The 14,835-nt window shown below is 47.3% G+C and overlaps 1 protein-coding gene across 3 annotated transcripts in view; it reads left to right on the forward strand.

Annotated features, from left to right (window-relative positions):
- Positions 1–14,835, forward strand: part of LOC140190881 (rab5 GDP/GTP exchange factor-like) — a 57,060-nt gene that overhangs the window by 16,608 nt on the left and 25,617 nt on the right. For all 3 annotated transcript variants that reach the window (XM_072247814.1, XM_072247815.1, XM_072247813.1), the window contains exons 4-7: positions 8,099–8,250; positions 9,281–9,350; positions 11,938–12,073; positions 14,262–14,353. In XM_072247814.1, coding sequence (XP_072103915.1) covers positions 8,099–8,250; positions 9,281–9,350; positions 11,938–12,073; positions 14,262–14,353 — 450 coding nt within the window. The remainder of the gene's footprint in view (positions 1–8,098; positions 8,251–9,280; positions 9,351–11,937; positions 12,074–14,261; positions 14,354–14,835) is intronic.

A 14,835-nucleotide genomic window follows, 5' to 3' on the forward strand; every position in this document is an offset into this window, starting at 1 on the left:
AAACTGCTCACTCTCTCCACTTCTGATCCCTCTATGAGGATTGGTTTGTGTTCCTTCATCTTACCCTTCCTGAAGTCCACAATCAGCTCCTTCATCTTACTGACGTTGAGTGCCAGGTTGTTGCTGCGACACCACTCCACTAGTTGGCATATCTGACTCCTGTACGCTCTCTCGTCACCACCTGAGATTCTAGCAACAATGGTTGTATCATCAGCAAATTTATAGGTGGCTATGCCTAGCCACACAGTCATGGATATAGAGAGAGTAGAGCAGTGGGCTAAGCACACACCCCTGAGGTGCACCAGTGTTGATTGTCATCGATGAGGAGATGTTATCCCCAATCTGCACAGATTGTGGTCTTCCGGTTAGGAAGACGAGGATCCAATTGCAGAGGGAGGTACAGAGGCCCAGGTTCTGCAACTTCTCATCAGGATTGTGGGAATGATGGTATTAAATGCTGAGCTGTAGTCGACGAACAGCATCCTGATATACGGCTCTAAGGCCGTGTGACTAGCCGTTGAGATTGCGTCTGCCATTGACCTATTGTGGCGGTAGGCAAATTGCAATGGGTCCAGGTCCTTGCTGAGGCAGGAGTTCAGTCTAGTCATGACCAAATCTCAAAGCATTTCATCACAGTCGATGTGAGTGCTACCGGGCGATAGTTGATTTGCAGTCTGCTGAGGGCTTGATCAGGGGTGTTTAGGACTGGTGATCCAGGAAAGTACAAGAGGTCCATGTATGGCCATCTCACACGCAAAATATCAAGTCTGGACTAAACTTGAATCTTGAAAAGATGGTCGTCAACTGTGGCAGGTCTTGTACACCATCACTCCCACGAAGCAAAACCAAGCAGCGTAAATGGCAATGAGGTTTCTCTCCCAGATCAGCTCAGTACTACTTGTGCTCACTTTGACGGACACGACATGGAGGCATCTTCATGAATACCCCACTGTCCTCAGCAACTCTGTGATCAGAGTCTCTGAGGCTGACGCGAGGGCGAAACCATAGGAAGCATCTGGGCCAGGTGACGTACCTAGCTAAGTACTGACGAACCTGTGCTCGTTAACTGGCTGCAGTGTTTACAGACATCTTCGACCTCTGGCTTTGTCAGTCTGAGGTAGCCATCTGTGATCGGTGCTGCTGGGTACTAGGCCAAGCTATTTGCAATGCATGTGAATGGGAGAGGTGTAATCAGTCAATGGCATGGATTTTGGCTGAGTTTTTTTCACCGTGTGGAAGGTGGTGTCAGGCTGTGGAGTGACGATCTCCTTCAAGAGGATGAACCTGCACAAAGTGTCAGGTGTATAGAACATAGAATAGTACAGCACATTACAGGCCCTTCGGCCCACAGTGTTGTGCCGACCCTCAAACCCTGCCTCCCATATAATCCCCCACCTTAAATTCCTCCATATACCTGTCTAGTACTCTCTTAAACTTCACTAATGTATCTGCCTCCACCACTGACTCAGGCAGTGCATTCCACGCACCAACCACTCTCTGAGTAAAAAACCTTCCTCTAATATCCCCCTTGAACTTCCCACCCCTTACCTTAAAGCCATGTCCTCTTGTATTGAGCAGTGGTGCCCTGGGGAAGAGGCGCTGGCTATCCACTCTATCTATTCCTCTTAATATCTTGTACACCTGTATCATGTCTCCTCTCATCCTCCTTCTCTCCAAAGAGTAAAGCCCTAGCTCCCTTAACCTCTGATCATAATGCATACTCTCTAAACGAGGCAGCATCCTGGTAAGTCTCCTCTGTACCCTTTCCAATGCTTCCACATCCTTCCTATAGTGAGGTGACCAGAACTGGACACAGTACTCCAAGTGTGGCCTAACCAGAGTTTTATAGAGCTGAATCATTACATCGCGACTCTTAAACTCTATCCCTCGACTTATGAAAGCTAATACTCCATAAGCTTTCTTAACTACCCTATCCACCTGTGAGGCAACTTTCAGCGATCTGTGGACATGTACCCCCAGATCCCTCTGCTCCTCCACACTACCAGAGCTTGTGGCAGGGTACTGAAAATCTGTGCCCACAACTGGTGGGAGTGCATATCTTCACCCTCGTAGTGCTGCAGCTGGAGATTCCTACCTGCTTCCAAAAGGGCGGTAATCACACCAGTGCGCAAGAACAGCGTGGTGACCCACCTCACTGACTGGCGCCCACCGGTACTCATGTGTACCACGTTGAAGTGCTCTGAGAGGTTGGACGTGGTTAGAATAAACCCGTGACTGGGCAAGGACTCGAACCCGCTGCAATCTTCCGACCTCTGCAACAGATCTACAGCAGATGCAAACGTACTGGCTCTCCGCTCAGCTTTGGAGGACCTAGACCAGGGGTTCCCCAGTGGACCTCTTGGTTAATGGTAGGGATCCATGGCATAAAAAAGGTTGGGAACCCCTGGTCTAAACAATAGCAAGACATTTGTCAGGTAACTGTTTATCATTTACAGCTCAGCGTTCAACACCATGATCCCCTCGGTAGTAATAAACAGGTTTGAAAACCTGGGCGTCTTTACCTTCCTCCGCAACTGGATCCTTGACTAGAGTCCAGCGTCGAGGTGGAATTGATATTCGTTTATTATTACCACGTGTACAGAGATGCAGTGAAACCCTTGTCTGGCTGTCTGGCATACTGTACATGCAGTTCCATTCATTACACGGAGCTTTGGGGTCAGACAATAACAGAACCATATAACCATATAACAATTACAGCACAGAAACAGGCCATCTCAGCCCTTCTAGTCCGTGCCGAACGCTTACTCTCACCTAGTCCCACCGACCTGCACTCAGCCCATAACCCTCCATTCCTTTCCTGTCCATCTAGCTGTCCAATCTAACTTTAAACGACAACATCGAACCTGCCTCAACCACTTCTGCTGGAAGCTCGTTCCACACAGCTACCACTCTCTGAGTAAAGAAGTTCCCCCTCGTGGGGTGGAGGTGCGTTTCTATCAAAGGAGGTGTAAGACTCTCCTTCCCTCCACCAGCCTGCAGGTCACCCTTGGGTGAGTGAAGCCATGGCAGCAGGTGGTGGATGGTTGTATGAGCAGCTGGTGCATATCACAAGTCCTGGTTACAGTGGCATGCAAAAGTTTGGGCACCCTGGTCAAAATTTCTGTTACTCTGAATTAGCTAAGCGAGTAAAAGATGACCTGATTTCCAAAAAGCGTAAGGTTAAAGATGACACATTTCTTTAATACTTTAAGCAGGATTACCTTTTTTATTTCCATCTTTTACAGTTTCAAAATAACAAAAAAGGAAAAGGGCCCAAAGCAAAAGTTTGGGCACCCTGCATGGTCAGTACTTAGTATCACCCCCTTTGGCAAGTATCACATCTTGTAAATGCTTTCTGTATCCAGCTTAAGAGTCTTTCAATTTTTGTTTGGGGGATTTTCGCCCATTCTTCCTTGCAAAATGCTTCTAGTTCTGTGAGATTCTTGGGCCATCTTGCATGCACTGCTCTTTTGAGGTGTATCCACAGATTCTCGATGATGTTTGGGTCAGGGGACTGTGAGGGCCATGGCAAAACCTTCAGCTTGCACCTCTTGAGGTAGTCCATTGTAGATTTTGAGATGTGTTTAGGATCATTATCCTGTTGTAGAAGCCATCCTCTTTTCATCTTCAGCTTTTTTACAGGTGTTGTGTGTGATGTTTGCTTCCAGAATTTGCTGGTATTTAATTGAATTCATTCTTCCCTCTACCAGTGAAATGTTCCCCGTGCCACTGGCTGCAACACAAGCCCAAGGCATGATCGATCCACCCCCGTGCTTAACAGTTGGAGAGGGGTTCTTTTCATGAAATTCTGCACCCTTATATACCTTTGCTCATTGCGGCCAAAAAGTTCTATTTTAACTTCTTCAGTCCACAGGACTTGTTTCCAAAATGCATCAGGCTTGTTTAGATGTTCCTTTGCAAACTTCTGACGCTGAATTTTGTGGTGAGGACGCAGGAAAGGTTTTCTTCTCATGACTCTTCCCATGAAGGTCATATTTGTGCAGGTGTTGCCGCACAGTAGAACAGTGCACCACCACTCCAGAGTCTGCTAAATCTTCCTGAAGGTCTTTTACAGTCAGACGGGGGTTTTGATTTGCCTTTCTAACAATCCTACAAGCGGTTCTCTCAGAAAGTTTTCTTAGGCTTCCAGACCTCAACTTGACCTCCACCGTTCCTGTTAATTACATTAGGAACTGAGGAAACAGCTACCTGAAAATGCTTTGCTATCTTCTTATAGCCTTCTCCTGCTTTGTGGGCATCATTTATTTTAACTTTCAGAGTGCTAGGCAGCTGCTTAGAGGAGCCCATGGCTGCTGATCGTTAGACGAGGTTTGAGAGGTCAGGGTATTAATAAAGCTTTGAAATTTGCATAACCTGGGCAAAAGGCAGCATAACGTTAATTTCCTAACGATGACTGTGAACAAGCCATAGCCCTAACAAGCTAATTAAGGTCTGAGACCTTGGTAAAAGTTATCTGAGAGCTCAAATCTCTTGGGGTACCCAAACTTTTGCATGGTGCTCCTTTCCTTTTCTTCACTCTAAAATTGTACAAAACAAAAATAATACACTAATCTTGCTTAAAATGTTGAAAAGATTGTTTCATCTTTAACTTTATGACTTTTGGAGATCAGTTCATCTTCTACTCACTTAACTATTCACAGTAACAGAAATTTTGACCAGGGGTGCCCAAACTTTTGCATGCCACTGTATATCGACCATTGACACTAGGCAGACAATCTCTGAAGAGTATTGATTATGGCTGGGGCCACTTATCTTGTGAAGACACTGCCCAGAAGAAAACTGTAGAAAAATTTGTCAAGAACGATCATGGCCAAGACCGTGATCATCCACATCATACAACATGGCACATAATGAATGACATAATTGCTGACAGGCATCTCGGGCACAGCTCAAGGATACGTGCTTAGCCCTTAACCCATTGCGCTGCTCTCTCAACACTTGTGCTAGACCCACATCCAATGATCCAGGAGTATCTTCTTTCCCTCCACCTTCAGATTCCTGAATGGGCCATGAACACTATCCCGTTATTCCTCTGTAGTTGTTTTTGTAACTTAGAGTAATTTTATGTCTTGTACTCTACTGCAAAACAAGAAACCCAATGACATTCAGCACTGTGCAAAAGTCTTGGGCACAGATATCTAGCCAGGGTGTCTAAGACTGTATTTGTCAATGTGGAGCAGGGACCAAGTTTGTAAGTCTGGTGAGAGCAAAGGATGGTGGGAATGGTGAGGGGGGAGCACTCTGGGAGGGGTGTGGGACAGGTGGCAGAGGAGGAGTGCCAGGGATGGGGAGGGGTTGGTGCAGGTGCAGACACGCCCAGCCCTGGGATACTAGGCAAGGTAATTTAATTCCAAACAATTGCTTTATTAATTCCATCTGGGTAGCCTCCAACCTGATGGCATGAACATCGACTTCTCTCACTTCTGCTAATGCCCCACCTCCCCCTCGTACCCCATCCGTTATTTATTTTTATACACACATTCTTTCTCTTGCTCTCCTTTTTCTCCCTCTGTCCCTCTCACTATACCCCTTGCCCATCCTCTGGGTTCCCCCCCCCCTTGTCTTTCTCCCTGGGCCTCCTGTCCCATGATCCTCTCATATCCCCTTTGCCAATCACCTGTCCAGCTCTTGGCTCCATCCCTCCCCCTCCTGTCTTCTCCTATCATTTTGGATCTCCCTCTCCCCCTCCCCCTCCTACTTTCAAATCTCTTACTCACTCTTCCTTCAGTTAGTCCTGATGAAGGGTCTCAGCCTGAAACGTTGACTGCACCTCTTCCTAGAGATGCTGCCTGGCCTGCTGCGTTCACCAGCAACTTTGATGTGTGTTGCTTGAATTTCCAGCATCTGCAGAATTCCTGTTGTTTGCGTTTATCTCTCTGGTGCTTCCCACACCCTCCCTTCTCCCTTCCCCTTTTCCCAACCATGATTCCCCTTCCCACTCTCACACAATAGAGACCCATATCAGAATCAGGTTTATCATCACTCACATATGTCATGAAATTTGTTTTTTTGTGTGGCAGCAGTACAGTGCAATACATAAAGTTACTACAGTACTGTGCAAAATTCTTAGGTACCCACACTATATACATGTGCCTGAGATATTTACAGAGTACTCCACGTCAATGCTAATAAACCAGGTTCTAATTCTTCTGGTGAAACAAATTGCTGAACAGCAGATGGAGATTAACCTGTACAAAGGTGAAATGATCCACTTTGGGAGTGGTAATGAGGTTAAAATATACACTGTGAACGGTAATGGCTTGGGGAACAGACAGTCATTGGAATGCAAGTCCTTAGATCCTTGAAAGTGCCAACAGGAAGTTGGCGTTGTACTTGGGAAGGCATACAGGAGACTGGCTTTCATTAGTCAGGACATTATTTACAGAAGTAACAAGGTTAATTCTCATACTTCTTATAAAAAAAAAAAGCCATGGTCAGAACTCAGCTGGATTACTGTGTGCAGTTCTGGTCATCAAGGTATAGAAAGGATTTGATAGCACGGGAGAAGACGTAGAGGTCGTTCACCTGGATGTTGCCTGGGATACAGCCAGCCCATGTGAAGAAAATAGACCCGTTGCTTAACGAAGCCTGCCGAATAATCACGGGCACACTGTGCCCCACACCCACTAACATCATTTACGGACTTGCAGGCATTGCTCCCCCAGAGGTCCGAAGACACATTACAACAAAAATTGAAAAAGGTAAATAGAACTCGGATCCACTGCATCATCATGTGCCAGTTTCCAGCCGCCTAAAATCGAGGAAATGCTTTGCTACAGTGCAGGAACTACCGCACGGAACATCCCCCCCAAACACACAGGATTGACCTCCGGCAACAAACAGAAGCCGGAACCCCACCAAACAATACAGTGCAAGACCCCACAGAAATGTTGCCAGACGGGGCACGGATTGACAGACGGAAGTGGTGTACTCTCAACAGAGCGAGAGCGGGAGTTTGTAGGATGGGAGACAATATGGTGAAGTGGGGTTTAAAGACCAGTGAATCCTGTGAGTGTGGCGAAAGGGTGCAGAACATTGAACACGTTCTGCGCAACTGCCCACTCTCACCTGATGTAGCTGACACTGACCTGCTCAACGTCAACCAAACACACTAGAGTGGCTGGCTGTCCGGTGTGACAAGCTATGATGATGAGTCAGGAGGAGAGTCTGGAGAAGATAGGTCTGGTGAATCCCCCCAGAGCAGACGAGGTTAAGGCTGTGGTAGAGAATCGAGGGGTAGAGATAGGGTCAACGGCAGCAACCTCTTCCCATATCAGAGGTAGATAACGTTGGAGGAGGTAGGTTTAGGGTGAAGGGGGAGGGATTTAAAGGGGTTATGAGAGGGACCACCTTCACCCAGCAAGTGTAGAGTCCTGGAAATCACTGCTAGAGAGCAGTGGAGTCCTGACTGCAGTTAATATCCAGGATTTAATGTCATTTCCAGTACACAAGTGTAAAGGAGAACAAAATAATTATTACTCCAGATCCAATGTAGCATATGAAAACACACACAAAGGTAGAGAACACAATAAAGACACAGCAAACAGAAATACAAAAGATAGCTTAGAGGTGATACATTGATTGTAGGTACATAAAGTGACAGTCGGTACAGGGGTGTCTACATGGGGTGACTCTGATAGGAAGTGATAAAGGAGAGGGCTACTGGGTGGAGATGTTGGTCAGCCTTGCTGCTTGGGGGAAGTACCTGTTCTTCAGACTGATGGTCCTGTCATGGATGCTGCCTAGCCTCCTCCCCGAAGAGAGTGGAACAAATGGTTTATGAGCAGGGTGGGTGGGATCCTTCATGAAATAGTTTGAATGAGCACGTGAATTGTCGAGGGATTTGAGTGCTCCGGACCCACATGTTGGGTGACTACAGAAGGTCAGCATGGAGGAGTTGGGACGAATGGCCTGTTCCCATGCTGTGTTGGTGTATTCATTGTAAATGTTGCTTCTGCTTGTGTCAGTGTGCCAGATCCTCATGGGTTGCTCTCTGTTCTTTTAGACCATAAAGGAAATGTCCTTTCTTGATGTATTTCTGTTCAGTCTTAATCTCTGATCTCTGTCCCTATCCTAGAGATGCCACAGTTTCCCATGGTCAGCTCGCCAACTTCCACACCGGTGCAGTCTGGGGATTTCACAGACTTCCTCAAATCACTGCGGAAGCCCAACATTCAGATGGTCCAGAAACGCTGTGTCCAGTTTATAGAGCATCTTCAGGCGAGGCAGGTGAGGCGGCACCCTATCAACCCCGGCTCTTGTCGTAAAGCCTTCTGCCTGGTTGCATCTGTTCATTCTGTGTGTGTGTGTGTGTGTGTGTGTGTGTACCGCACTGAGGCAGAGATACTTGCCCTGGGGTGGGGTAGAGGGGAGACGTTTATTTCTCTGTGTTCACTGTTTAGGTCAACATGTTTAGAGAAACGCACTCCTGGTAAAACCACAGCTGAGCAAGAACTGCTGGATAATACAGTAAATGGTCCGATCATCGTCTTGCTGATGTTTGACAGCCGGCTAAGCTGGCAATGCACAGTTAGTTTCTGTCCATGAAAAGCATGAGAGATTTCTTCTTTGTTGGGGAGATGCTGATGTTGTAACACTGGAATAATTTGGAGCACATCTGGAACAAGGTGAAGCAACTGAAGATGGGTGGGTCCATAAAGGAGGGATAAAGATTAGCTTTACTTGTCATATGTATGTTGAAACATATGGTGAAATGTGTTGTTTGCATCAAATCAAATCAGCAAGGTTTGTGCTGGGTAGTCTGCAAGTGCCACCATGTTTCTGGCACCAAAATAGCAAACCCGTAATTTACCGATCGTAGCTGTACATCTTTGGAGGAAACCGAAGTGCCCAGAGGATACCGGGGTGAACGCACAAACTCGTCGCAGGCAGGGACAGGAATTGAACCGATTGCAGGCTGGTGCTGTAAAGCGATGCGCTCGCGGCCAACGCCACCATGTCTGCCCACAGCTGGGATACAACCTTTGTCATATTCAGTACACTTGGCGTTCCTTCCTCATCGGGAGCGAATTTGAGTTGCACGAGGACTGGCATCTGTGACGGTGGGAAGGCAAGATAAACTGACCTCGGCACTTCTGGGCAAAAGAGGCTGGTTCATCCTGTGATGAGTGCAGAGGTGCTGGTTCTGGGGAGTGGGGTGGGATTTGAGGTGATGAAGTTTTGACTGTTGTCAAGTGGTTTATGAACTGCAGGACCTGCAATTTCGGTTCCACCCAGTTAATTAACTTATGTCTTCCAGAATTTGACTGTAGAGGCGCAGTCCGAACTCGCACAAGACTTTTACCAGAATGTTGCTGTACACTTTAACGGTGAGTGAAAAAAACAATACAGAGGTTGATGTCTTTTAATTTGTGTTTTTAAGAAAAGGTTTGAAAAGGAGATTCCTGTGACCTGCTGAGGAATTGTAGGAAGGTGCAGCTTCCGAAATTGGGCACAGAGAAAGCAGCCCACGAAGGCAGCAGGAAGTGACCTCTCTCTCCCGCACAACACACGCACAAGATGCTGGAGGAACCCAGCAAGGCGCGCAGCACCGACGGAGAGGAATAAACAGCCGACGTTTCAGGCTGAGATACTTCGTCAGGACTTGTTGAGTTTTGAGTTCCTCCAGCATTGTGTGTGTGTGTGTGTGTGTGTGTGTGTGTGTGTGTGTGTTGCTCAGATTTCCAGGGATCTGCAGAATCTCTTGTGTGTACATAGCAGTCTCCCGAGCTGTGTGCAGAGGGAAGTGCTAATACAGGTCCACAGTCCCTTATCCGAAATCCTTGGGGCCAGTTGCATTTCGAAATTCAGAACTTTTCGGATTTCAGACCCCCCCCCCCCGCCCATACCAAAAACAGGTATGCTCAAGTCCCTTATTTAACCTGTCTCAGTGCAGTGGACTTTAGGACCCAGCAGCACATCAAACCTACACACATCCTCCTGTATACTTTAAATCATCTCTAGATTACTTATAATACCTAATACAATGTAAATAATTGTTGTACTGTATTGTTTAGGGGATAATGACAAGGAAAAATTTTATTTCCAACAAAAACATTCAATAGAACGTAAAAATATACAGCTTCAAACAAACTGAATCAAACACATGGTAAATGACTTATTGGAATAAATGTAGAACGTCACTGTCACTATAAAACTTCAGTAACTTGTCTTTCTGTTTATTTAAATCATATACAGTGGTAGTTCCAACACTATTTTCCTCAGTAAGACGCCGCACAGACACACCATGATCAAGCTTCTGCAATAACTCCACTTTCTGTGTTATTGATAGAGAAGATTCCTTCTCTTTTCTCATTGTTACCCATAGGGGTATCTGCAGCTCTTTTTGACATTTTCACAGTGAAATTAAACACAAAGTCAACAGTGAACACAAAATATCAGCGAACAGCAAATGCACATGTCACCAGTACGAGCGCTGAGCCACAACTGACGTCTAGCGGCCTCTGCTAGTGCTGCCACGTCACACCTGAGTGACGTCAGCTGTTGGCAAAAAAACTTCGGTTTTCAGAGCTTTTTGGATTTCAGAATTTTGGATAAAGGAATGTGCATGTGTATATATTCTTATCCTATCCTTGTCTAACTCAGTTGTCACATATAAAGCCCTCTCTTCGAGAGGCTCCGCGTGCTCTGTTTGGGTGGGTGCATGGCCACACATCGAGGACTCTCCTAGCAGAAAATGCACAAAAGTTTGCATTTCTCTGAATGTCTGCAAAGCTGTGTTTTGAATGGGACTGCAGCTGCATGTGAGTGGGTAGATCTCACACCTGATTCCGCCCACTACTCTGAGAGTGGTGAGAAGAGAAGGGTTATTCCCAAGTTCTGCTCCCTGTTGATTGGTTTAACTGAACCAGGGCGGGGCAGGGGGGTGATTAACGTCACGAAACCCATTAACTGGAATTAGGGAATAATCATCCATGGTTGGCCGTTCCTGATCTCAATCTGGTGACACATTCCTGTTGGGAATCCTCTTGTGGGTGCTGAGTGAGTGCATTGTCCTGGTCTTGTAACGAACTACAGGACAATCTTCCTGAGGAATTCCGGAATGGCTGAAGAGCAGATAAAAATCAGTTTTATTTGTCGCATGAACATGGTATCGTACAGTGAAGTGGGTCATTTGCATCATATCAAATCATAAGGGCCGTGCTGGTCAGCCCGCAAACGTCGCCACATTTCTGGCGCCAGCACGGCAGGCCCACGATTCACTAACCTCAACTGTACGTCTTTGGAGTGTGGGAGGAAACCAGAGAACACGGGGGCGGGGGGGAAGGTACAAACTGTCCGATTGGTACACAGTACACACTCTACACGTGTCATTCCATAAAATAACAGCTGTCTGCTCCGGTAATGCCATCTCCATCCCTGTGCATTGATGTCGGAAGATCCACCCGTGGCCCTCTGGGAATGAGATACCATTCCTAGATAGGGTCATTGGGTAATTTAGACTCGCAGAGCACGGTGAGCTTGCGCACAGCGATTTGTTTTTAGTGAGTAGCTGAACAGATGCTCCGTATGGTTCATTAGGTTTTAAGCAGTACACATCCCTCTGGGACAGAAGGTCATGTTTGTAAGTCAGGAACTGGTGAGTTAACATGCAGACAACTGGACAGGAGCAGAAAGGACGTGACTTAAATACGAGGAGACAAAACAGTCAACTAGTGACTTCACTTTGACTGGAAGGAGAGCCTCCATTTTGTCAGTCTAGACCACTTAGTCCAATGTATTGAGTCCGTACCAGCTGGAGCTGGTTATACTTAGATGCTCGTTCCTGGGATGGGGGATTTGGGATGTCTCCATCTTGTGCAGCCTCCAATCGGTTTGGTGTTCTTGCCGGGACTGGGATGGGGGAGTGGATGGGGGTTCTTGACCCTGACTGCTTTTGGCTTCCTCTTGATGCAGGTTTCCCGCCTGAACAGAAGGACAGGATGATGGATAATGTTGAGAAATTCATCATGACGCAGCTGTACAAGACCGTGTTCTGTCCCGATAGCTCAGAGGATGAGCAGAAGGATTTAGCAATACAGCAGCGTATACGGTGAGCTTTGGCTTCAGGAGCGTGACGATGATCAGTAGGTTGGTTAATGGATTCCACTGAGATGGTTCAGCAGAACTGGCCACTGATGAGGATTCATTCGTCCCCTGGAGGCTGAAAGCCAGGCCCTGTGCCCCAGGGTTGATCAGATGATCGGACTGGAGGTTGAAAGCTGGGCCCTGTGCCCCAGGGTTGATCAGATGATTCATCTCCTGCAGGCTGAAAGCCAGGCCCTGTGCCCCAGGGTTGATCAGATGATCTGAATGGAGGTTGAAAGCTGGGCCCTGTGCCCCAGGGTTGATCAGATGATTCATCTCCTGCAGGCTGAAAGCCAGGTCCTGTGCCCCAGGGTTGATCAGATGATCTGACTGGAGGTTGAAAGCTGGGCCCTGTGCCCCAGGGTTGATCAGATTCATGAATTTACCACAAACGCACTGAAATGTAGTGAAATGTCTGATCAGCGATAACAAGCCACACAACCTGATGATGCCTGCCGGTGTTGCCGTGCACTTTGGCACCAGCTTAGCGTGCCCGCAATGTCCCACAGCGACAGAACACAACAATGGCAAGACGAGACCTTTCCTACCCGCCCCCCCCCCCCCCCCCCCACCACGCACAGGCAGGCCTACTATCCAGATCCAGCCCCCGGACTGGACTTGCAAACTTGACGTTCAGGTCTCTACCTCCAGACTCCTCAATTTCAGTCTGCAAACTTTCAGGCCAAGCTCTGTGTCCTTTGTAAGATCTTGCTGCTGGAGGCTTTGGCCTGCTTCACGTGTCTTGCCCAACAGTATGAAATGTTCATTTTATTCTGCTTCTAGGGCACCATGTGCACAACTTCCTTGCCCCCTGCTGAGCTGTGCTCTGTCATCAGTTGTCTGATGACTTCTGTCTCTCGCCCTCCCTCCTGATTTCCTGCCTCAACTCCCACGTCTGTGTTCGCTGTCCATTGCCTTGCTCTGTGCGACAACAGCCTTGATTATAAACCGAGAATCTCCATCCCTGATCTCTTTTAATCTCCACAGTCAGCCTTTGCCTTCAACTTTACTCCGTGTGTTATTTACTCCGACAAAGCATTTGACTTTTAATTGGACTGTCTTCGTGTTGACCTTTTGAATTCTCCTCCTCCTGCCCTTTCAGTCTCTCAGTCTCCCACACACCACCTCAAATGGAACTTCTGTCCAGCAGGCTCTGGGCTTTCTCCAGAACCTTCTCTGGAGCCCAGCACCTCCCACACTCCCTCTTCGGAAACGTTAGTGAGCTTGTTTCCATATCTCGATTGCTGTCGGTGTATTGGACACCCCACATTGGTAAAATGAATGATCGAAGACCTTGTCAGAATTAGAATCATCATCAGGCTTAATATCACCAAAATATGTTGAGAGATTTGTTAACTTTGCGGCACCAAAACAAAGCAATACATCATAATTTTAAAAAGCGTGAATTACAGTAAGATATATATCATTGAGTGTGTTCCTTCAGGCTCCTGTATCTCCTTCCTGATGGTAACGATGAGAAGAGGGCATGTCCTGGGTGGAGGGGGTCCTTAACAAGGGAAGCCACCTTTTTGAGGCACTGCTCCCTGAAGATGCCCTGGTTACTATGGAGGCTAGTGTCCATGATGGAGCTGACTGAGTTTACAACTCTCTGATCCCATGCAGTAACACCCCCCCCATCTCCCCCGTCCCCCATACCAGACAGTGATGCGGCCAGTTAGAATGCTCTTCACCGTACATCTGTAGAAACTTGCGAGTGCCTTTGCTGACAAACCAAATCTCCTCAAACACCTAGTGAAATATAGTCGCTGTCGTACCTTCTTTGTGAATGTCCCAATATGTTGGGTCCAGGTTGGATTCTCAGAGACACTGGCACCCAGGAACTTGAAGTTGCTCACTCTCTCCATTCCTGATCCCTCTGAGGACTGGTTTGTGTTCCCTCGTCGCACTCTTTCTGAAGTCCACAATCAGTTCTTTGCTCTTGTTGACATTGCATGCAAGTTTCTTGCTGCGATACGACTCAATTAGCTGGTGTATCTCACTCCTGTTCACCCATTTGAAATTGTGCACAGGTTCGGGACACGTTGTAGGAATAGGCTGACTGTGACCTCTGCAACGTCTTCAACCCAAATCTAAATGGTTAGAAGTGTAGCCAGTGTGAGTTGTTAACCTTTGTCTTTTCTCTGTCCTCGCAGGGCTCTTCACTGGGTGACCCCTGAGATGCTTCGCGTTCCCCTTGATGAGGACAAGCCGGAGGTCACAGAGCATCTTGTGTCTGCCATCACAGGTGTGTGCCCGCTTGGGGTGAGACACTTCCGTTTCCACACTGCACCACAGGCAGCGACGATGTGCCCTGAGATGTCTCAAGTGCACTAGTACCCCATCAATTGCACTTGTTCACTGACCATTAGACCACAAGATATAGGAGCAGAATTAGGCCATTTGGCCCATTGAGTCTGTTCTACCATTTCATCATGGCTGATCCATTTCCCCCTCAGCCCCAATCTCCTGCCTTCTCTCCATATCCCTTTATGTCCTGACTAATCAAGAGTCAATCAATGTTTGCTTAAGTATACCCGATGAATTTGCCTCCACAGCTGCCTGTAGCAATGAATTCTACAGACTCACCACTCTCTGGCTAAAGAAATTCCTCCTAAGCTCCATTCTGAATGGATGTCCCTCCAATCTGAGGTTGTGTCCTCTGGTCTCAGACTCCCCCACCACAGGAAACATCCTCTCCACATCCACTCTGTTGAGGCTTTTCAACAT

The sequence above is a fragment of the Mobula birostris genome, chromosome 31 (genome assembly GCF_030028105.1).
Source record: "Mobula birostris isolate sMobBir1 chromosome 31, sMobBir1.hap1, whole genome shotgun sequence".
In the NCBI taxonomy this organism is placed as follows: domain Eukaryota; kingdom Metazoa; phylum Chordata; class Chondrichthyes; order Myliobatiformes; family Myliobatidae; genus Mobula; species Mobula birostris.